Source organism: Mustela erminea, chromosome 3 (genome assembly GCF_009829155.1).
Source record: "Mustela erminea isolate mMusErm1 chromosome 3, mMusErm1.Pri, whole genome shotgun sequence".
NCBI lineage: Eukaryota > Metazoa > Chordata > Mammalia > Carnivora > Mustelidae > Mustela > Mustela erminea.
Window position 1 is genome coordinate 97,061,772 of NC_045616.1, and position 25,798 is coordinate 97,087,569.

The following is a 25,798-nucleotide window of genomic DNA, read 5'->3' on the forward strand; positions in this document are numbered from 1 at the left end:
CCTATGAGAATTATCTGATTCTATGAGAAAAGCCCATATAAGAATAATGGGTAGCCCAGAAAAAGATGAGAGGGAGAAGAGGGCAGAGGGACTATTTATTTATTTATTTATTTATTTTGAAGATTTTATTTATTTATTTGACAGACAGAGATCACAAGCAGACAGAGAGGCAGGCAGAGAGAGAGGGGAGGAAGCAGGCTCCCCGCTGAGCAGAGAGCCCGATGAGGGACTCCATCCCAGGACCCTGGGATCATGACCCGAACCGAAGGCAGAGGCTTTAACCCACTGAACCATCCAGGTGCCCCCAGAGGGACTATTTAAAGAAATAATAGCTGAGAACGTCCTTTCCTGGGGAAGGAATATCCAAGCTCTTGAAGCTAATAGCACACCTTACTATTTCAATGCACAAAGACTTTTTATTTTCCCAAGACACATTATACTAAAACTCTAAAAAATCAATGATAATGAAAGACTTTTAAAAGAAGCCAAGGGAAAAAAGACAGTAGCCTGCAATGGCACCCCCATTACACTATCAGCAAATTTCTCAGCAGAAACTCTATAGGGAAGGAGAGAATGGAATGACATATTCAGAATATTGGAAGATAAAAACTGCCAGTCATGAATAATCCATTTGGCAAAGTTATACTTCAGATATGAAGCAGAAATAAAGGCTGTCCCAAACAAACAAAAGTTGAGGGAGTTCACCACCATGAGACCTGACTTACATAAAATGTTGAAAAGAGCTCTTTGAAAAAAAAAAAAAAAAAAAAAAAAAAAAAAAAAAAAAAAAGAAAAGAGCTCTTTGAGCTGAAACAAAAGGGCAAAAGTACACAGAATTCTGATTAAGTTGATAAGCAGTCAGAATTGGAATACTGTAACTCTTTTATAGAATAGTATAATAAACTCTTAACTATAACATAGAGGATAAAGGAAAATTGTTTTAAAAATAACTATCTACTATAACTTGGTAATAAAATCACAGCATATATAGAGATAATTTGTGACGTGAAAAATATAAGAGAGTATAAAGATGGAACATTTGTAGATGAATGAAGATTAATTGCTTCAGCAGAAAAAAAGAATTATTTTATCTAGGAGATATTTATGTAATGCTTGGTAACCACAAAGCAAAAATCTAGAGCAGGGACGTTATACATAAAAAAGAGCAAGACTGAGCAAATCAACATGCAAAACCACCAACTTACAAAAGTAGACATAAACATAAAAGGAAAGAAAAAGAAACAAAAGAGACACAAAATAACCAAAAGGTAAAAGATAAATGACAGCAGTAAATCCTTGCATTATCAATAATGTAAATGGTTTGTACTCACCAGTCAAAAAGCACAGAGTGGCTGCATGGATTTAAAATTAAAAAGACCCAATTATATGCTCTGAATCATTTCAGCTCTGAAGACACTAATAAGTTCCTAATGAAAGGATACAAGTTGATATTCCAAGCAAATGGAAATGAAAAGAAGGCAGGCATAGCCATTTATCTCACAAAATAGACTTCAAGCCAAATGGGTAGTAAGAGAAAGAAGGTCATTATAAAATGATAAGGGGTCAGTACCTCAAGAAAATACAGTGATCATAAATTGATAATGTTCTTAACACCTGAGCACAGATGTTAAATGTATTGAGCAATTTAACAATGTATTTAACAGGTGTTAAATGTATTAAGCAATTAATAACAGATCTTAAGGAAGAAATACATGACAGTACAATAATTGTAGGGTACTTTGCACTTGACCTTAGTCAAAAAGCTGATAAGCTCTTGTAGGGAACCTCAGTACCCCACCACCAACAATGGGTAGATCATTCAGTAAAGAAAATCAACAAGGAAACAATGGAATTGAACATTTTTTTTTTAAAAAATGGACCTAATACACATGTACAGGACAGTCCATCCAATAGCTGCAGATTACACATTCTTCTCAAATGCACATGGAAAAATCTCCAGGGTAGATCATGCCGTAAGTCACAAAACAGATCTTAGCAAATTTAGGAAGACTGAAATCATACCAACTATCTTCTCTGAACACAATGGTATAATACTGGAAATCAGCAACAAGAGGAAAGTAAGATCTACAAATTGTGGAAGCTAAATAACACACTTCTAAGCAGCCATTTGGTCAAAGAAGAAATCAAAAGGGAAATTAAAAATTATGTCAAAACAAAAGAAACTGAAAACACTACATTCCAAATATTGTGTAATACAGCAACAGCAGTTCTAAGAGGAAAGTTTATGGCTACAAATGCCTACATTAAGAAGTTAGAAAGATCTCAAACAACCTAACTTTGCACCTTCAGTAAATAGAAAAAGAAGAAAAAGTTAAGCTCAAAGTTAGCAGAAGAAGGAAATAATAAGGATCAGAGCAGAAATTATGAAATACAGACCACGTAGACAAGAGAAAGGATCAACAAAACTAAAAGCTGGTTCTCTAAAAAAGATCAACAAAATTGGCAAACTTTCAGCTAAACTAACTGAAGAGAGAAGGCTCGAATAAATAAAATCAGAAATGAAAGAGAAGACATTATAACTGACGCTAAAAAATAAAAACAATCATGAGAACTAAAGTGAAGAATTATATGGCAACAAATTATATAACCTAGAAGAAATGGATATGTTGCTAGAAGCTCATAATGTACCAAGACTCAATCAGGAAGAAATAGAAAATCCAATAATGAGTAAAAAGACTGAATTAAAAAACAAAAACATACAAACACCAACTCCCAAAACTGAAATCTCTGGGACCAGATAAGATACTTCACCAGAGAATTCTACCAAACAACTGAAGAATTGACACCAATCTTCCTCAAGCTCTTCCAAAATATTGAAGAGGAAGAAACACTTTCAAACGCATTCTACAAAATCAGCATTACTTTGATACTAAAACTAGATAAAAATACAAGACCAAATATATAAACCAATATCCCTAATGAAAACAGATGCAAAAATTCTCAATGACATATTAGCAAACCAAATTCTAGAACATATTAAAAGTATAATACACCATGACCAAGGGGGATTTATCCCTGGGATGAAAGGATGGTTCAACATATGTGAATCAATAAATGTAACACATCACACTTCAATAAAGGAAAGAGATAAATCAGATGATCATTTCAACAGACATAGAAAAAAAGCATATGGCTATACAATATTGTCTTATGATAAAAATCTTCAACAAACTGTGTATTGACAGAATATACCTCAACAAAATAAAGATCATGTATGACAGACCCACAGTTAACATTATATTCAATGGAGAGAAACTGAAACATTTCTTCTAAGATGAGGAACAAGGCCAGGACGTCCACTCTCACCACTCCTATTCAACACATTACTGGAAGTCCTAGCTAGTGCAATTAGGCAAGACAAAGAAATAAAATTTATCTCAAATAGGAAAGAAAGAAGTAAAATTGTCTTCATTTGCTGGTGATATGATTTAAAAGAAAATCCCAAATAATTAGTCAAAAGACTATGGGAGTTAACAATTGCAGTGAAGTGTTAAGACACAAAATCAATATAGAGAAATCAATTGTATTCCTTTATACTAATGATGGATCAATTAGAAAAAAAAAGAAAGAAAACCATCCCATTCACAATAGTATCAAAAATAATAAAATCCTTAGGAATAAATTTACTCAAGACAATGAAACATACATGCAATGAAAACTACAAAACTTTGCTAAAAGAAATGAAGAAAACATAAAAAGAAAGACATCCCACGTTCATGTACTGGAAGAATCAGTATTATTAGAATGACCATACCTCCCAAAGCTATCTACAGATTCAAAGCAATCACCATTAAAATACCAAAGGAATTTTTCACAGAAATATAGGAAACAATCCCCAAAATTTGGAGGAACCACAAAACACCCCAAAGAGCCAAAGTAATCCTGAGAAAAAAAGAACAAAGGCAGAGGTATCAGGCTTCTGAATTTCAAACTATACTACAAAGCCATAGTAATAAAAACAGTATGATACTCACAAAAAAATAGACATGTCTACTAATAAAACATAATGGAGAGTCCATAATTAAACCCTGGCATATATGGTCAATTCGTATTTGACAAAGGGGCCAAGAATACCTACTGCAGAAAATATCTCCAACAAATGGTGCTGGGAATGCTAAAGAAATATATATAGAATCATGAAATTGGACCTCTATTTCACACCATAAAAAAATTTTAACTTGACATGGATCAAAGACCTAGACATAATACCTAATACAATTAAACTCATAAAAGAAAACATATGGAAAAAGGTCACTGATACTGGTCTTGGCAATATTTTTTAATACAATACAAAAATCATTAGTGATAAAAGAAAATTTAACAAATAGGATTACATCAAACTCAAAAGCTTCTGCACAGCAAAAGAAACAGCCAAATAAAAAGACAACCTATAGAATTGGAGAAAATTTCTTCAAACTATATATTAGATAAGAGGTTAGCATTCAAAATCTATAAAGAAGTAAGTCAACACAGTAACAGAAAAAAATCCAATTAAAAATTGGATCCAATTAAAAATTAAAAACAGGGCAGGAGAATTAAATAGACATTACTCTGAACTGCACATCAAAATGTCCAACAGACACATGAACTGATGTTCAATATCACTAATCACAAGGGAAATGCAAATTGAAACCACAGTGAGATAACACCTCACACTTATTAAAATGGCTACCATCAAAAAGATAAGAGACAACCGGTGCTGGCAAGAATGCAATAAAAACAGAATATTTATACATTGCTGGTAGGAATATAAATTGATCTAACCACTATAGAAAACAAAATGGAGGTTTTCAAAAAATTAAAAATAAATTAACCATATGATCCAATTCTACTTCTGTATATATATCCAAAGGAAATGAAAATGAGATTTCAACAAGACATCTGCACCCCATGTTTATTATAGCATTATTCACAATAGCAAGATATGGGAACAAGTCCATCAATGGAGAAAAAAAATGTATACATATACACAGTAAAATATTTTCCAGCCATTCAAAAGGAAGATACCCTCCCATTTGTTTTTGTTTTACTTTTTTAGATATCTTCCCATTTGTGACAGCATGGATGAACTGTGAACGATGCTTGAAATGATGCTTGATCTTCCAACTGAGATTTGACTCACACTGGTCTTTCTATGTCCCAACATATATCTCACTCAGACAACGAGCTCTACCTGTTCCATACTAAATTCCAATTTTGCTCTGGTAGGCCTTCTTCGGTTTCATCCTCTATTCAGCAGTTTGTAGTAATCAGAATTACTTACACGTGGCTCAGTCAATGGGGGCACCATCTTACTAGTAGTAGGATATCATTAGCTCTGATTTAACATATTCACTGATAAGAGCCAAAATTTTCATAGGTTTGTTTTTTTTTTTAAGAAGTTCTTTTTTTTTTTTTTTTTAAAGATTTTATTTATCCACTTGACAGACAGAGATCACAAGTAGGCAGAGAGGCAGGCAGAGAAAGGAGGAAGCAGGCTCCCTGATGAGCAGAGAGCCCAATGCGGGACTCAATTCCAGGAACCTGGGACCACAACCTGAGCCGAAGGCAGAGGCTTTAACCCACTGAGCCACCCAGGTGCCCCTCATAGGGTTTTTGGTCACAGCGGCACCTAGAACTATGAACCACATGTTTTAGTGTCTCCTAGACACTAACCCAGGTGAACCTCAAATCCACCTTGTTGTTGTACCTGCCCTGACATTTACTGACCAGCTTTGTGTTGCATTTCTACTAAACTGGAAGACAACTGATCTCATATGCAAAGACTGGCATTATCTTGCCTTTATCCTAGGTAAAATTTATTAATTTTTTTTTTCCAAAAGAAGTCTCTCTGGCTTTTCCTGACAGGTTGGCATCTCACAACATGGAAGTTTCTAGTCATCCGCAAGCACAGGGAATCTGTCCAAATTTTCTCATCACAGCCACGTATAAAGATTTTGGGTGAGCCTATCTCCATCCTTGGTCTTGATAATTTAATGCCTTTCTCTTCTTTATCCAGAGGTTCAAGTTTTTATGTGTTTTCTGCTTCTAAGAAGTTCCCACCCATGGTTCTTCAGTCACTATATTCCCTACTTCCCATGCTGTTTCTGATCTCATGGAAACCCAACTTTAAAATAATTTTTCAATTAGGGTGTGACCAAAAAAAAAAAGGAAACTTTATCTAGTTGTTTTCCATCTGTATGTTTATGTCACTCCTTCAAAGCACTTTAGTAAACTAATTAATGATATTTCCTTTCCTAATTTGGTTAGCTTTAAGTGATAATGAACTCATTAATTTATTATAAACCATCCAAAGTACTCAGTTAGATTTGGGGGCAGGGTGCAGAGGGACAAGGAGAGAGAGAATCTTTTTTTTTTTTTTTGAGAGAGAGAATCTTAAATAAGCTTCACACCAGCATGAAGCCAGACACAGAGCTCAAGCTCAGGACCCTGAGATCATGATCTGCCCGAGCTGAAATCAAGACTCGGTTGCTTAACCGACTGAACCACTCAGGTACCCCATCCCCTAGATTTTTTTGATAAAAGAGACAACAGATATGAGATTGTCCAAGAAATTAAAGTGATCAAAGGTTGATGGAGATTAAAGTTGGAAAGAAGAAAAAGGAGAATAAAGTTTGTTAAAAGTGCATTTTAGCATCCCCCTTTGAAGAGTCAGGAAGCACATTAACATTTTAAAGCCCTTGCAGAGTCCAGCAATACAAAAACTTTGGTATTTTTGTTAATGGTGTCTCTCAAACTTATGTGGTCATAAAGCCGTATATATATACATAATTTTATTTTATACACACACACACACACATATGATTTTACTTTATCTTATTTCATTTTTCTTTTCTTTCTTTTTTTTTTTTTTAGGTATACTCCACACCCAGTGAGGGCTTTAACTCACAACGCTGAGATCAAGATGTGGTATCAAGTCAGATGCTCCACCAACTAAGCAACCCAGGCATCCCACCCCTTTTTAATGTTTATTTCACTTCTTTAAACATGTGAAGGGACCTATCATAGAACACACTTTGAGAAATGCTCTGAAGTCCTTTGCTCTTCTAATCTTCTACAAATCCTTGGCATTGGAAGTCCTCATAGGTCCAGGAGGAGGTCCAGGCATAAAGGCAGGAGGGAGGTATATCCAGTGAGTTGGGGATTAGGAGGGTGAAGGAGGAAGAGATAATGTCAAGAGAAATCTAATCCAGAGGCAGGAATAAATAATTTGGGGAATTCTGGGATAGTTTTGGAAAAATGAAAAATTCTGTAAGGTTAAGGAAAAGGAGAGATGAAGGAAAGAAAGATTGAGATGATAATAGTACCTGGCTTCCAGGAAAAGCTTAGTGGGTAGTGAGCTAGTTTTCCTCCTCCCTCTCCTTCTAGGAACAGCTGAACCCATGGCTGCTCTGTCCAGGCTTAAACAGTTTTCCTAGATATTCTTAAGGGTACCTAATTAAGACCAGTGAATAATAACAGAATTAGAATTTGGCAGAAAGTACACATACTTAGACCCTCAATGCAAAAAGAATGGATTTATAGATTAAATCAATAAAATTTCAGAAGAGCAGATGGACAGCCGTGATGACTGACACAGACCTAAGAAGCTGACACCTGAGAGGCGCCTTGAAGAAAGCTGATCCCCACCCCCCTCCACCACCGGCAGAGCTCTAGAAAGACTTAGAAATTTGATGAACAGGTACCCTATAGAATGGATGGTAAATATGGAACTACAAACAAGGAGCTTTATGGAAGTTCTATTTAAGAAACAATGAGGTCAAGGTTATAGAAAAGGGTATCTATATAATGCTCACCCCTGTTCATCAAGAAAACCTTCTAGGTCAAAGAGACAGGAATGCCATCAAAACTCATGTCAACCTTTTCCTTACTCAGACACACTCTATGTTTGTTTAGATGTAGGAACATAATATTTTGGTGATCTTGAGTAAACAGGGCTTAGCATTAGTAAGAATGGCTAAGAAATGTTCACTCTCAGCCCAAGGGCTTTCTTAGAATCTGCTGAAAGGCCTCACGAAAGAACTCTCTCCCTCCATTGCTCACTTTTTCAAAGCCTCACTTTCTACATCACTTCCTTACATACACCAATACCCTCTTCATTATCAACAGCAGAAGACTTTGCTGTATGAGAATCAAATGACTTTTCTGACATTAAATGGCATACTAATATAAATGATCATATTTACTACTATTACAATCAATTCAGGTCAAGGTTTTAAGTTGCAAAACACCAGTCTGTATTAGAGATTCTTTTCATTAAAAAAGTCAATTAAATCTTTAATGAGGCTGCATTCATGGTTTTGTTACACTCTTCAACAGCATAATTTTAAAAAATCAAGGCATCCACTGTATGACCAATTCTGTACACGGCTTTGTTTTGCTCTCCATAAGAGGACCCCAGGTTGCCTAGGACTTTAAGCTATAAGAAGATGACATTTGTATCACTCTCCTTTTTTTTTTTTTTTTTTGATGGCCTGTACTTCTTTTTTTCCTCTTTATATTATTATGTTCACTTTCCCTGTGTAAGCTCATTCACAAAATAATTTTGGAAGAATTTCAATAAATGCTTTTGGTATTTATTCTAAAATTCAGAAAACAGAACAAATTATAGCCCAGATTACTTCTGCCATACTGGTAGAAGTTATGAGATTTATTCTCTGGAAAAGATGAGCCTCAGGAAACATGAGGAAGAAGAAATATTGAGCAAACAAAAGGAATGAAAGAAAGTCTGCTTTATTCCTCCAGCCCCTACATTTGACTCATTTTACCCTTTGAGCTTCTTGTCTGAGTAATCTGAACCATTCGCAAGTCAAAACCGAAAGACGCTGGCAGTCATGAATCCCCCAAGAAAATGTCTTGGATGACGAAATCAATCAGTCCACAAATCCAACTCATGCACACACAGCTTCTAGCCAGGATCTGTTTTGGGGGTTTCGTGTGTGTTTCAGTGTCTGCACTTTAAATATGAACTGACAGCCAAAGGTCACCAGTTATTTAAGGAAATCCTCTAGGATAAAGGATAGAGACCAAAATAAACCAAAAGATAAGAGGTTGTTGGCAAAAAAAGAGACAAGGTGAAGAGATATTTTCCAAAAAATTATCACTAATATTCTGAGAGATACAACATAACAAATAATCAGTAATACAAAAATAGCCTGCTACACAAAGAGGCATTTTCAGAGAACAGAGGTTTAAAAGATAAATCACTAAGAAAGTAGATGAAAAATAAGGAAGGACAATGGGATAGAAAAGATTAGAAAATTAATAACTCAGCTCAGGAGGGCCAATCTTTAAAAAGTTGAGTTTCAAAGACAAAAGAATGAACAAGAAACAAATACAATAAGAGGGGCTGTATAGAAAGAACAACAATAATGAAGGAAAAAGAAGGGGTTGTAGAAGTTTTTTCAATTTCCAAATATCTAGAATTGCAAGATATGAGTTTCCAGACTGAAAAGGCCTACAAATTTCTCAATAAAATGGATAAATAAGACTAGTCCCAGTACAAGTCATCACCAGATTAGAGACTACTGAAGATTCCCAGAAGGTTAAAAAATTCCCCCCAAAGAAAGAGAAAAATAACACCAGCTAGCATGTAAAGGGTAAGAAATCAGAAAGAAAGCAATGTCTCACTGTGTGGAAGTCAGAAGACAGTGCGATGTCCTTACAGCCAGGGATAAAAATTGTGTTTAACCTAGAATGCTACACAAACAAGGATAAAGGTATTTCCAGATGTGAGGACTTAGAGATTTTACCTCTTTAATACTCTTCTTTTTTAAAAAGATTTATTTATTTTAAAGAAACAGAGAGAGAAAGAGCAAGCACGAGAGACTGCCTGATGTAAGCACGGGGAGGGGCAGAAAGAGAGAGGGAGAATCTCCAGCAGAGCCCTGCTAAGCACGGAACCTGCCATGGGGTTTGATCTCCTGACCCTGAGATCATGACCTGAGCCAAAACCAACAGTCCAATGCTCAACCGACTGAGCCACCCAAGAGCTCCCCTCTTAAATATTCTTTAGGAGGCAGCTACTGAAATCAGTACAGTGATAAAATAAAAAGTAAACTGGGGCACCTGGGTGGCTCAGTGGGTTAAGCCTCTGCCTTCAGCTCAGGTCACCATCTCAGGGTCCTGGGATTGAGCTGTGCATTGGCCTCTCTGCTCAGCAGGGAGCCTGCTTCCCCCTCTCTCTCTGCCTGTGTCTCTGCCTACTTGTGATCTCTGTCAAAAAAATCAATAAAAATCTTTTTTAAAAAAATGAAAAGTAAACTGAGGAAACTAATTTAGAATCTAGAAATTAGGGGATCAAGAAAAAGAAAAGAACTGAAGTGAATTCCCAGGACAACGGTAAAAAAAGGACAGCCAGAGAGTGAGGGCTTGAGACTGAAATCACAGAGAAGCTCCAGGCAAAAGGTGGCCAAGAACAAAGGCATGACAACATACAGACTATCTTTATCAATACCAAAGGTGAAAAAGAGGAAAGTAGGAACCAGCAAGAAGTGTATAGAAAATTAAGGAAGCAAGGAAACAAATAAAAATAATGGCCAATCCCAAGTTGGGGGGGATTTTACATGGAAGGCCTAACAGTGTTTACTAAGTTATGATAACTGATACCAATCCAGTCAAAATTCACAAGAACACAATATCAGTGTGACATTGGGGAAAGAATGTGTCTCCACCAGAGAGAAAGAAATGAATGGAGAGAGAGAGTGGTTGGTGAGAGAAGACAAATCCTCATTTCCATCATGGAAAATCAGTAGATACTCTTCAGTAAGCATCTACTAAGTATCCAGGAAGATACCCCTTTTATGCAAAGAAATGGAAGTGACTCTAAAAATAAAGAGCTAAAAATATTGACTGTAGTTGGTTTGGAGAAGGAGAAATGGGGAAGGAAGTTATAAGTGTACTTCTCTCTAAAATTTCTAAAAGTATTAGAATTTATCTCTGAGCTATATAACTTTAACATAAATATAAAATAAAATAAAAATCAGTAGTGCTTTTGCTTTCAGCCTGTTACACAAACGCATAGAACAATCTAGTTTCAATCTTGGAAAATGAAAGCTGTTACTAGTGGCTCTGGCTTATTGTCTCTCTCTCTCTCTCTCTCTCTTTTTTTTTTTTTCCTAGAGAGAGCGAGTATGTGCAAGCTAGTGGGGGGGGTGGGGGAAAAGGGAGAGAGAATCTTAAGCAGGCTCCATGCTCAGTGCAGAGCCTGATGAGGGGCTCAAACTCATGACCTTGTGATCATGGCCTGAGCCAGAATCAAGAGTTCAATGTCAACTAACTGATTCCCCGGGCAACACTACCCTCTACCCCAGCCTGTTCTCTTTGGGCCTTGGGATGGTGGAAGTGGTATAGAATGTTTGGAAGACCAATCACTTTCTATTTTTCACAAGAAAACAGCCATACAGATAAACTGGTTAAGTACCTTCAGTTGAAAGTTTTCAAAGCATTTCTGAAATTTCACTGTCTCTTTCAAAGTCCAAAGTCAGACTCAATGTATCCTGACAACCTGAGACACATGAGCACTTTCCAGTTCGTTTATCAAAGCTATTCTAGACATCAAAACTATAGTCTACTCTACAGTCTAAAAGAGATCATTGTTAGCATCTAAGGAGTAAATAAAAGAGAGACAGACACAGACACATAGAAAGAGAAAAGAAAAAGAGAAAAGAAAACTTTACTTATGCAATAGTAGTTTGCCTACAATACCACCAGTGCTTAGGAAACAAGTTAACACAATATTTCTCCTTGCTCTAATTCAAACCCCTGGTCATCTTCACACTAATGACAAAAGCTTATTTAGCCTATCATAAATACCATTCACCTTTTCTTTTTTTTTCTTTTTAAGATTTTATTTATTTGACAGAGAGAGATCACAAGTGGGCAGAGAGGCAAGCAGAGAAAGAGAGAGGAGAAAGCAGGCTCCCTGCAGAGCAGAGAGCCCGACTTGGAACTCGATCTCAGGACCCCGAGATCATGACCTGAGCTGAAGGCAGAGGCTTAACCCACTGAGCCACTGAGGAATCTTAAGGAATAGAGAAGCTAATAGGTATCTTGCCAGTAAGCTGGGCAAATTTCACACTCAGAGCAACTGGGCTGGATCAAGGTCTTCATTCATTTCAAGGTCTTCGATGACACTTGAAGAAAATCTTTCTAAATGAAACAATGGCCAAGTGAACATGGTAACTTGCCAAGTCATAGTGAGAGCAAATTCATCTAAGTTTGAGAGTTCTAAGATCTAAGAACCTTGGGACCTCTTGAATGCATGCTTTCTCAGAGTTTTGGTGAGTACCCATGACGGCAATTCCTGTTGCTTTGCAAATATGATGCACTCTTTTTAATTCTCGAGAAGAAATGGATCCTACCTGTAGTTCCAGATGTAAAAATATAAAGATGAGGAGACTTGAGACTTGAAGCCACATGGTAGCTGCGGGGCACGGGCCTGTCAGATGCCGTGCGTAGTTTTTCTTTGAGTGAAGTTACGCCCTGTGGAACAGAATCGCTCATCCCCCAAATGGTGATACCTTCTGGGAGGCTTGGAAGGATTTCTTCTACAGTTTCAAGCAGATCTAAAAACCAGAGGTTAAGGAAGAGAGAAATAAAACATAAATCTCAAATCATTAACTTGTGTTTTCTTTTCTCTGCTGGAACATGGATAAATGTCACTATCATGCTGACTTTATCTTCATTGGGATAATTAATATCATAGCCATTTTAAGATTCTGATTCAACAGGACCAACTGAAAAGGAAATCTGGTTACCACCTGATGTAATAAATGCAAAGAGGCTGATTCAAATAAAATTCTGGAGACACCATTGTTCAGATTATGATTTTTTTTTCTAATTTTTAAATGAAACTCTATTTTTATATTCTGCTTTAAATCTACACTCAGGATACCACAGTAAACATTTTCATTGAAATAGATCTCGGTAGCTCATTATTCTCCAAAGCCATCTATTAGTGTATCACTGATTAATTCTACTATAACGCAATACATTCAGGAAACTCTGCTGACCCCTTTGGAGTCCCAAGATCATTATGGTTTAGACACTGTTTCAGAGCCAAAAGTTAAGTGAGGAAATTTAAAGATGCCCTTTTCTCTAGATCAGGTTATCCAAAGGTGAAAGTCTTTGAAAGCAAAAGGATGAAATGAATGCCTTCTATACCAGGCAACAAGGTCCCCAGGGCCTGGCAAGGTGGGAGCAGATTGAAGAGAGCATAACCACCATCCGTAGCAGTGTGAGATCCAAGAGCCACCTAGAGACAACAGTAAGCAAAAAGGAAAGCAAGAAGTAGAAAAGCCTGAAATGCCGGTGTCTTCAGGCCTGAAGAACTTGAGAATCTCACCTCACAAGACCAAAGGTCTGGGCTGCAATTCAGATTTCAGAAAGGAAAAAAAGGATACATCTCCCAGAAAGTCTCTACTGTACAGAAAACAAAAGAGTACCTGGAGAGGAGAGGCTATGCTGCATTGGTTTGGGAGACTGAACCCAAACTTTTTCATTTGGCCATTAATGTAAAAGAAAACCTTATTTACTCAGGAGGAGCTGGTAGAAGAAGAGAGGCAGAAGGTGGGCATGAGTCCCTGAGGAGGAAATTATTAAGGTATCCATCACTCTGTAGGATATAAAAGAAGCAGAGCCTCATCATTCCCAGAGTCTTTTGTGTAAGCCAATGAGGCCTCATAGTTTTTGCTAGAGTAGAGACACAGTTATTCAGTCTCAAAATACCTTTAAAATATAACACTCCCCTATTTTAATATGGATCTCTATCACAGAAGTTTGACTTTTATATTCCACAAAGGTGCTCCAGTTTCAGTGTGGTATTCTTATAAAATGTCGTATTTGTCTAAGTTATAAGGGATTTCTGAGCATTACCTTACTTATCTTAAAATCCAGCTTAACATCCTTAGAAATACTAAGTGGTAATACCCCCTGGATTTTGGAATTAATGCAAGGAATGCCAGAGATCACCAGCAATTGCCAAAAGTTAGGAAGAGGCAAAGGAAAATTTTTTCCTAAATCCTTTAGAGGGAGTGTGGCCCAAAAGACACTTTTATTTTGGACTTCTAGCCCCCAGAATGGTGAGGTATAAATTACTTTTGTTTTACACAACCCAGTTTGCAGGAGTTTATTATAGCATCCCTGGAAAATTAATACACCAAGTCATAAGTTGGTGGACAGAACTGTTATTATAACCTGTGGCTAATTATCCCTAAAATCTATATATTACCTCATAAAAGAAATCAATTATGAAAAATGTTATTAAATGTAAAATATACCCTGGTTAAAAGCTCAAGTACATATAAATATGAACTTTTCCATCCAAGCAATTATATTTTTTTCTAAATTTTTTTTCATTTATTTATTTTCAGCATAACAGTATCATTATTTTTTTCACCACACCCACTGCTCCATGCAGTCCGTGCCCTCTATAATACCCACCACCTGGTACCCCAACCTCCCACCCCCCGCCACTTCAAACCCCTCAGATTGTTTTTCAGAGTCCATAGTCTCTCATGATTCACCTCCCCTTCCAATTTACCCAACCCCCTTCTCTCTAACTCCCCATGTCCTCCATGCTTTTTGTTTTTTTTCTAAATTTTTATCCAAACTTCAAGAATACTTACATGATATATTCTGCTTTGAAGCTGAACTCAATGTCCTGCATTAAACATTTTCTGGAAATGGAAATAAGTATCTGGCAACCTCAAAAGGCCATTTGTCAGCCATTATTTAGTTCTACTATAATATAATACATTTGAGAAGGACTCATGACTTAGTTCTTCAAAATCTATAATCCAGACTGATCATGAAGAAACAACAAGAGAAACACGTCAAATTAGACCAAGTAGTTCCCAAATAAAACAACTAAGGAAACACAGAAAATGATAAGGACTTATATACAGGGGGTAGGGAGGCAGACTGGGACTTGAACTTCTTTGAATTTTTATTTCTGTCACAAATCCACATAAAATAAACTATAAGAGTCCAGAGTTCCACTGGGTATGTACAGCATGCTGCTAGCTACAGATTGCTTCAGTAAGAAGTGAAAAATCACAGGAAATGATGGGGGAAGAACAAGCCACAAATGAAAAATCAGGACAAACAAATGATCAAGACTTTCTGTTTTCTTTTGTGTTGTCATTGTTTTTGACAGGTTGGCGGGGTGGGGAAGGGGCAGAGGCAGAATGAGAGAGAGAATCTTAAGCAGGCTCCTCCTCACCCAGCTCAGAGCCCAAACCAGGGCCCAACCTCACAACTCTGAGATCAAGGACATGAGCCTAAATCAAGAGTCAGATGCTTAATTCATTGAGCCAACCAGGCACCCCTAATCTTGTTTTAATGACTCTTTCTGGCAATTTGAATGTATAAGTACAAGTCTCTGAACTGACTCATTTCATTATCTTCCTTTCAAATTTCTTGTCTGGAATTGTAAATTAACAGCAAAAACTTAAAATGTTCGTAATGATATGTATGTCTAAGTAGTCAAAAAAAAAAAGTGCAGAGAAAGTTATAATGTAATTAATTGTGGCTCCAAATCTTTTTTTGGAATTGTAGAGTCTATAAAGAAACACTCAATTTTTACAATGAGTGATGAGTTTTAGAAGAAAAAGGAAGTGAGCAGATTCCTAAGAATTAGAGGAAATACAATTTAGTTCCCTTCATAGGTTAAAATTTAATTGACTTGACTCAGCTGACACATTCAGAATTCTACAGAATTTCATTAAATTATTTCTTCAGTAGTCATAGGTAACGTGGTCGAGGATAATAAAAACTGAAATAAAAACTGAAATAAAAGTCTTGTAGAGGATAAAAAAAAATGAAGATTTATTTATCACTGTCAATCTTCCTTAACAAAACGAAAAGGTTCAGTATCATTTTGAAAGTAAATTCTGAATAGTAAGTCCTGACACAAAATAGCACACTTTTCAATACCTAGAGGACACTTGGCTGTGGTTTCAGGAAGATTTACTCTTCAGTGAAGGGCACTACCATCAAAACTTGTCAAACTGTGAGCACCTCAAATAAATGTTGTGTGTTCTATTCCACACCTCTGCTCAGGGCACCTGGCGCCCACAGGCAGTGGGTGAGGGATAGAGATCTGGTTATGGAATTGAGCCCTGCCCATGAGATCCCGTGGAAAGGCGGGTCATGACAGAAAACTGTTGTAAGAAAATGAGACACCTGAATATTCTATGATCCTGAACAAAGTCTACCTCAAAGGACAAGGCTGTAATGTAGAAGGCTTTCACCACAATAGGGTCCTTTTAAGAAACACCTTTTTATTTCTCATATACACAAGGCACTTCATTAGGTAGCACTGCAAGCATCAGCATCAAAACAGGTAAATTAGAGGGCTGCCCAAGTGGCTCAATGAGGTAAGCATCTGATTTCAGCTCAGGTCATCATCTCGGGGGCCTGGGATGGAGTCCCAGATTGGCTCCCCACCGTGCTGGGTGTCTGCTTCTCCCTCTTCCACTCCCTCTGCCCATACCCCACTCTCTCTTTCTCAAATAAATAAATAAATAAATTCTTTAAAAAAAAAAAGGGTAAATTATGATCTCCACTTATGATCCTTCAGCACTTTTTGTACCAATTAATTTGTTTCTACATCATCTTATCTCTTATTCACATTACTGAAAATACAACGAGTAAAATCTAACATATCTCTCTACTATGCCATTTAGTATGAATCATGTTATTCAGCCTACATTAAAAACTTTTAAAGTTATCTTATTTTACAATGCTTTCAAAGGAATTGCTTGTAGCTCTTAATACATTGGCAAACACTGAAACTTTTAGGCGTGAAGACAACTTACATGGAATTCAGGGACAAACGGTTACCTTGAACTTTCCACATTCCAAAGCAACAATCACACAGAATCCAAAAATGAAACTGTAGATCTCATTTCATGCTTATAAATATCATCCTACTACTTAGAGAAGCTCAGCAAGTTTGACAGAGAAAGCATGGGCAAGCTCTGGTTTCTAACAAAACTGATGCTTAAGTAAGCAATGGCCTAAGGCAATTCATAACAGGTTAGAAACATACCTCACCATGAAAAATGTGCCAGCTATTCTGACAAATATTAGTTTATTAATAATCATTATAACCCCAGGAAGTCCACAGAAGCACAAGTCTTTCAAGATTTATTTATCACTGTCAATCTTCCTGAAATGATTTTATTAGCTGCCCTGAATATATGTACATAAGTTTGTAAGTGGGCTTATGTGTTTTCACTCTCAGCTGTTTTGAGGAACAGAGAGCATATTTATTATGGGTAAAATTGTGTAAGAAAGTAAAAAGCAGAACACTTCATTTGATTTTATTTCTAGCACATCTCCCACTGCCAGTGAATAATTATTACCCAAATGGGACCACACCGCCATGATGTATTTGGTTTGTTATTTTTCAATGGCAAAGTAGTAAAAACCAGTAAATGCACAGAAAGGCTTTCCAGACACAGACTAATCAGCAAGTAAACTATAAATTGGGAAAAGGAAATTCCAAGGTAGTATGTCTACAAGATTCATACACCATCAGAGTTCTTTTCCACATTCCTTTTTGGTTATAAATGGAAGAATCCTCCTTTTCTTGGCCAGAGAAGAGCTAACCATCTGGCTTCTAACTTGTCTGACACCATTCCAGCCCTAGCTGCTGAAGGCTGGGAAGAAGATATGGCCGCAATGCTACGGGGGAGGACAGAACAGCTGCTTAAAACGAGTCTGCCTAGGTCACATGTCATGTGCCTGGATCTGCCTCCCAAAGGCCTTCTGCCGACAGCAAAGGTAGACACTCTTACTCTCATATACGTCTCTGCTTCCATGTAATTAAAATAATTATGGCAACCAATTATTAAATATATACTATGGTCCAGGCACTTTGTTCTGTTCTTTATGTTTAATTCACACAAGACCCACTGATACCCATTGATTATCTGCTATGTGTTACCAGCCAGTTAATGGCAGAGTTAGGGTTCAAGCCTATGTTTGTCTGACTCCAAGATGTATATTTTTCCCACTTAACACTGCCACTTCTCTGAGCAGGTGCAATCTCCTTTTAAATAGTTTTTGCTCCTGCCAGCATTCAAACATCTTTCCCTTACAGTGAACACATATTCAGCAGATACTGTAAATAAGAACCCCAGTGAACCCATGATCAGACAAGAAAAAAACTGTAAGTGTACCAGTGCTTAGAACACTGTCTTTTCTAGCGAGGGAACCTTCCTATTGAAATGAGCCTTTTCTTTTGGAATGGAGGTCATCTTTGACTGAGCTGAGTCTAAAATGGAAAATAAAAATGCAAAACAGCCATTCATTCTACTAAATGTAAGTAAAAATATAAAAATGTCCTAAAAATGAATATAGATAGATGTGTGGTTATCACAACACCTAGATTAAATAATAAAAGTTTACAGGAGCCATGCTTCTTATCTATCTGAATACATACACTTTTCTATAAAACTTAAAGAGTCTTTACTTTTCCTCTAACCCTTCCTCTTGGTTTTTAAAAAGCAGATGCCTTTATGGCTGAAAGTCATTTGTAGAATTACAGTGCCTTGATCCTTAACTGGAACATCTGCCCTGCACAGTCTGAACACAACGTTTCAGGAAAACTAACAGGGTAAATCTGCCTGCATTACTGTAAGTTATTAGAGCCTTTTTTTTGTGAGCAGGAACACAAAACCTTTGCAAACATGTTGATACTACTGAATCCAAAGTAAAAGATTTCAGGGCAATATTAATATATATTTTTTAGTTACCCACTTAGAATAATTTGTGTATATTAAGATAGCAGAGAGTACAAAATACATACATGCAACTAAATCTGAAACTTTGGGGATGCTGAGTGTATCTAAAGCACTTCCTACTTTTGGGGAGTCATGATTCTAACAATTAGCAACATTTATATAAAATAACACAACAAAGAAATTCCACTGACACATCTACTATCAAAATCAATTACCAAATGGACAGTGGTGGGACAATGTATTAGCAAAAGTAATAGCAAAAGTAAGTAAGTTACTGAGTGTCCATATGTATTTTTCATGAGGTCATTCATTCATCCTGGGAATATGTATTTGTTGAGCATCTCCTTTGTGCTAAGCTTGGAGAATTTAGCAGTGAACAAGACAAACTTCTTCTACTCAAAGAGCTTACTTACATCCCGGTTCCAAGCCTCCTCCTCAGAGTCCACGCTAGAACTTGACCATATCAGTGGGTCACTGTGAAGAACCATACTACACCTGAGGTGAGAGGGGTTAGTGGAAAAGATACTGGAAGCAAGTAGGTGGACAGATGGAACGCTAGAGACAGGGTAGGAAAGGCGGCGGGGAAGGAAGGGATGAGGAAAGCAAAGGAAACAATGGCGATGGGGGAAAGAGCACAAGCAGGAGGACAAAGACAAAGGTGTTCCCAGCAGGCTTTCACATCAGAAATGCTAGTTCCAATCTGTACATTGCTTCTTCTACATGTGTGAGCTCTAGGAGATGGCTTGCCTGCTTTAAGCCATGCTTCCGCTCCCTTTAAAATGAGGCTATGGCTGTGATGTGGCTCACATAGGACAATATATATATATATATAAACAATCTGTAACTCATAAAGTACTTTAGAAATAGAAGAGATTATTATTATTGTTAACGTTATTATTGCTAAATAGATCAAAGAATATAATTGTATAGACTTTTTAAAGTGCTATACAAGCATGAAAAACATTTTCCTGTTTATTCTAAGTAAAGAGAAAAACATACAGAGGTGATGATGATCTTGGCCACAGCCACTAACAGTAATAATAACAGTTGAAATATTGGGAGGAAAGGATTAGGTTTAACCTAACACTATTTAATTTTGAGTAAGCACTGAAATTTTCCAGGGAAATCTGAAATGCCATTTGATACATCTTCAAAACCATGTTATAGATAAGAAACCTTCTGGCAAGTACTTTTGAACCTTCAGACTGTGACAGAAAGGAATAAGAGCTGTAAAAACATTTAATTTTTTCTAGTTATCTGTATGTGAAAAATCTGGTGTCTGTATATTGCCAACTTTTATTTTACTATTTCTATATAACTGGAATGTATATTTTTTCATAGTTATAGGAAAAGGGGGCTGACAGCCTCAGAAACAATTAGGCTATATTATATAGTACAGCACAGTCTTGTATCAGAGATCAGTTTTTGAATCTTTGCTCTGCAAACTAAGTTGTGTTAAACTAGACATCCTCAGTGAACTTCTTTCCCTCTGCTGCCAATATATAGTTCTGTACCTGCCTCTCAGAAGCAATGAGAGTATCTTTACATAATCAGCCTTGAGTAAAGGGCAACTGTTAATATTTTTGTTAATGACAGTAACAATTTGGTAGATGAGCTGATATATTTTGCTTTGACTTATTCCTTTTTTTTTAAGATTTTATTTATTTATTTGACAGAGAGAAAGAACACAAGTAGGCAGAGTGGCAGGCAGAGAAAGAGGGAGAAGTAGGCTCCCCACTGAGCAGGGAGCCCAATGGGGCTCGATCCCAGGACCCCAGGATCATGACCTGAGCTGAAAACAGCCACTTAACCGACTGAGCCACCCAGGTGCCCCTGCTTTGACTTATTCCTGAAGACAGAATTATAAGACATTATTTGGCTCAGCTTGAAATCCCCTTGATTTCAGTTCAGTTCATGATCTCAGGGTCCTGAGATGGAGCCTGGTTTTGGGCTCCACACTCAGCAGGGAGTCTGCTTGAGATTCTCTCCCTCTACCCCTCCCCTCTGCTCACTCTGTCCCTCACTCTAAGTAAATAAATAAGTAAATACAATATTTAAAAAAAAAAAAAAAGACATTATCTGGCCTGCCTATAAAACCTGTTTGAAGCCAGTTCTATACAACTTCTGGAAAGTAAAATGTTAAAATATACCAAAGTAAGGTGTTTGAGGTCCTATGCCAAGCTATTTACTAGCCTTTTTTTATAACTAACTTATAGCTATCTAATTAGATTGTATCAGCAAAATTCAAGTAAGCTTCCTTATTAAAAGCCTAAGATGACTTTATAATAATAATAACAGCAATTATTTCAATTCACTACAGCTCCAGTTAGTACATACAAGCCACTCAGCCAGTCATTTTACAAAAGCTACATCATTTAATCTCAAAATTACATTGTGAAGTAGATTGGTATTGTCACCATTTTACAACAAAGTAAAATGAGACCCAGGGCACCTGATGACCTTTTCTTCAATGACACAGCTAAGAAGTGGTAGACCATATATGAAATACAAATCTGTCTGGTTTATCTCCATTTAAACCCTCTGACTGATTTCTTTCTCAATGCATTTTCCCTGGGGATATAATGGTTTAATGACACATCTCCATTAGAAACATTCCACGAGGACCTAAGACCTCTAAAATTTAAAGCTCTAAAAACTGTATGTATATATTTTTCAATAATTTGACTCAAGATGCCAAGAATACACTATATTGGGCTAAGAGCTTCAAATACAGAAAAGTCCCCTTGATAAGCCACATCTTACCAAAAAAAGAAAAAACAACAACAACAACAACAACAACAAAAAACCCCACAAAGCCAAAACACACAACAACCTAGGAAGTACATAAAACACAATTGTCCCATCTTTGAAAAACATACGTAATTTATATACTCTAAAGTATGCTAAAAATCTATTAATAAGATTGAAGGTTGATTTCTCTACCTATCTATTACTAAGCAGGTTGACTAAATGGTTTTGGCTTCAAACTCCAGCATCTCAAATAAATTCACCGTTGGTGTGAAAGTTAAAAACAAAGAGACAACACAATTTAGCTATTGGCAAGCAAAACTTTCACACAAGTAGAACTGCAAAATTAATTGGTCCTAATTAGGCAACCACTCAGTCAAGAGCAAAGTTTGTTCTTTGCTGAGAGGTAACCAGCCCTATTTACTCTGAGAGGAATCCCTCAGGAGGCTGGCTATAGGATGTTTTTCAGGTTGGCTTCAATAACATGGCCACCAAAATCTTTTTAGGGATAACCTGACCCTCTTAGTTTGCTCTTGTAAAAGGAATTTGTGGCTTCATCAATTTTTAGCACAACCTGATTTGAATTTGCTCTAGAAATTGCTATCTAAATTAGATTGAGCAATAAAATGTTAGATTATATCCAGAAATGAACAATATCTTTTCCTGCTGCACTCTCATTTATCACTTGCTCCTGTTCCCCATGATGTCAAAAATCCTATTTGACTCGTTTATCCTACTTATTGTTACAGTTCAGAGGAAGTTCATCACGCTAGTTAACCTCTTTCCAAGATGAGGGACTGGATTTCAGTCTTGGAGGATATGACTATTAAATGGGGGGTGGGTGGGAAGGAACAAAAAATAGACAAGAGAGGCTAGTCAGCTTCACCACTCCTTTAGATTAAACCAGATAAAATCAGTGCTTGAGAGCAAATATTTTGCTACTTTCTCAGGTCACTAGTTGAGCTGGAAGGACAAGGGGAATGAGCAGAAATGAAAAATCTTGAAAATCTAACCTTTGTACTATATATCACCTAACCAAATATTGTGTGATATGCAAGAGTTATATAATAAAGGTTATCCATAAAGTTCTACACTTTAGAGACTGCTAATGTATAAATGTAGATAATTTTTCCTTAATGCTCTATAAATATAAAAACTCTCTCTGAGGTGTTAGTGTGTACCTATGAGTCTAAAATACTTAAGAACTTTCACTAAGGCCCTTGCTGTTGAGGCTCCTTATCCTCCACCTGCCTATTCTCATGCAAGAAAAATTTGCACAAATCCAATAGATTATACCAAATAAGTATCACAGGTTATAACTCAAGTCCACTTGGTTGTGGGACCCATCTCCCTAGGTTTTTTCCTAATTAGATATTCAACCAAAACTTTCTCTTTGTAGTTTTGTGTCAATATGCATATCCAAAGCCTAACTCCAAGATAGGAGGGAGAAGACTAGAACCTACTCAAGGTTAAAAAAAAAAAAAAAAAAAAAAAAAGGTGCGGCTAGGGTGAGAGAGTCAGCCAAGAGCCCGCCCACTGGCTGGGAGATGAAAACCTAACCTTGCTAGGCAAATCCTAGCTTGCAAGCTGTGCAAAGTAAGAGCAGACATGAAGATAAGAATTCACTCAATTCAGATTAAACATATTTGTTCTTCAACTGTAGTCAATCTTGAGAGTGTTACTCCTAGAGGCAGGCAGGTATTCCACCATGAAATCAAGATATATATTCTACGCGTCACATAATTTGATCAGATAGGACAAAATTAAAAACTCATCAAGTTCTTACATTCAACTGAAGGCATCAGTAACAGTAACACTGCCTCCCTCTCCCAAAGCAGTAAGAAGCAGAGAATTCAGAAAAGTTTTTGAACTTGTCTTGGTATTATCTACAAGAGAGTGAGTGATGTTAACTGAAGAGGGGAAATTAAACCGCCAGTCACAGAACTGTAAAAACTGTAAAAAGGTTTTGTATCCTTACTACCACATTTCATCACACACGCAAAGCATTATCTGTGAACTGTTCTATCAAAGAAGGGTACGGAACGGGGAGCCCTCACCCCTTATTTTACCTGCGCCTACCACGAGAGCCCGGGGCTCACAGCTGCGGATACAGTGCAGCAAGCAGTTGGAGCGAATGTTGGAATTGAGGAAGGCCACCACGCAGCCCAGCTTGGCCAAGCCGAACCACACGTGGACGAAGTCAGGCTCATTGCTCATCAGAAGAGCCACGGTGTCCCCCCTTTTCAGCGTGGAATGGTTCAGAAAGACGTGAGCCACTCTGCTACTCCTTTTGTCTACATCCTGATAGGTGTGGATGTCCCCCTCATAGATGATGAAAGGTTTCTGGGGCTGCTTCTTGGCAAGACTCATGAATTTATCCAGGACTGTGAACAGCTCCCCTTTCAGGACGTACTTCTCCATCCGAATTCCATAGCGTACCACCTTCAGCAGGAACCAGAAATCGTCCCAGAAGTAAGGGAACAGGAGTTTCTGCAAGAAATGCAGGAAGACTATCCCAGCCGCTAGTCCTGTTAAACATGACAGGAGCATGGAGGCCACCGGGATAGAAGGCAGCTCGGATACCAGCCCTTCTCTCCAAAAGCAGCTCTCTGCAGAGACCACAGGTCGTCGGGGCTACAGCCTGGTACCTGCAGTTCGCGCCAGACTTTCCGGGACGGAGAGGGTAATCTTGAGAAACAGAATCAGAAGTGTGCACAGTAGAGGTCACCCCAACAGATGCCGGGGATAAGGCTTGGGTCACCTGGCGGATGAGGGGACAGCGAGCGAAATCAACGCGGGCACTCGCAGGGTCCACGGAATCTAGGTGCCCAGATCAGCGCCCCTGCCTGACAAAAGCCCCGACGGTGGCCCGCGCCCTGCGAGGTCCTCTGGCCCGCTCCAGCCCTCTCCCCGCAGGCTGGGTCAGTCCCTGGAGCCTCTGTGGCCCTCAACAAGTCCCACCACCCACAGGAGAACTATGTGCAGAGAGCAGATGCTCTTCTTCTGAGGGTAGACTTTCCGGCGGCTGCAACTTAAAGGCTGAACTCGAGCCTGGAGAAGGCGGGGTGGCGACGGCTGAGAAAGGCAGCGGCTTCCTCTCTTAACGCGCCAGAAACCGCGAGGAGTCTGGGCCACGCCTGGGTCTGGGATGCCCCACGTCTAGAGAGATCCGGGTCCGAGCCCCGCCCCCGCTCCGCCCCGCGCCCCACGGCCGGGCTCCGAGGGACTCCGGCCGACGCACGGGTCCCGGGCGAGCTGCCTCCCGGCGATCGCGGTGCGGGCAGGGAGTGGTTGCCTCCAGCCCCGGTCGCAGATCCCCTCTGACAGTTCTTCGGCTGGTGTATCTCTCCCCCGAGTCACCGCGGAGGTGTCCGCTTACCGCCCACCTCCAGGCTTCCAGCCAAGCCCTGCTCCGAGCGCCGCGGCTGGAACGGCTCGGGCCCCTTCGCCGCCTCCTCTCCGGGCGCGAGTCCCGTCACCCCGTCAAGTGTGCAGTGACTGGGGCCTCTGCGGGAGAAAGGACCGTCCCTGGAGGGAAAGTCGGCAGCCCAGAAGTCGTGGCAAGAGTGGAGGACAACCAGGCTGCTGGAATTAGGGCGAGGGAGTTCATTCACTAAGCAATAAAGGGAACTAAACTTAACTAGATTAACTAGAGGTCGGAGAGGAGATTGGAAGAATGAATGAAAATATATATATATATGAATATATATATATATATATATATATATATATCCCGACGGAAAGAGAGAGAGAAAACAACAGAAAAGCTGTCTATGAATTGGTCAGATAAAGGGATATTTGAACTCTTTGATTATAAAACACAAAACTGTGTTGTTGTTCTACAAAAAGTACTTTTAAAAAACTTACAGGTTGAAATTTTATCCTTAAAATGCCTAGAAGCACTTTTTACAAAATCTTACAGAAATATTGATTGATGTAGAAGCTTAAGTCCATACACACACACACACACACACAACTTTTTTTTTTTTTTTTTTTTTTTTTAATGTAAGATACTTTGGGGGCCTGGGTGACTCAGTTAGTTACGGATCCTGCTCTTGATTTTGGCTCAGGCAGGATCTCAGGTTCTTGGGATAAGCCCAGTGTGGGACTGGTGCTGGGTATGGAGTCGGCTTGGTATTCTCTCTGGCCCTTTTCCAGCCCACCCTGTTCCTTTCTCTCAAACTTTAAAAAAAAGGGGGGGGATACTATTTTCTGTCCTTAAAAATAACTTTTTTTTTTTTTTCCATTTGACCGTTTAAACCATTACCAACACTTCA

General features: G+C 38.2%; 1 protein-coding gene across 1 annotated transcript in view; it reads right to left on the reverse strand.

Moving 5' to 3' along the window:
- The window catches only part of SLC27A6 (solute carrier family 27 member 6), a 65,908-nt gene extending 40,870 nt beyond the window's left edge, over window positions 1-25,038 (reverse strand). Inside the window, exons 1-2 of the mRNA XM_032336835.1 lie at window positions 23,591-25,038; window positions 12,384-12,587 (exon numbers count right to left, since the gene is read on the reverse strand). Of these exons, the coding sequence (XP_032192726.1) occupies window positions 12,384-12,587; window positions 23,591-24,071 (685 nt within the window). The 5' untranslated portion in view covers window positions 24,072-25,038. The remainder of the gene's footprint in view (window positions 1-12,383; window positions 12,588-23,590) is intronic.
- Between the last annotated feature and the right edge of the window lie 760 nt (window positions 25,039-25,798).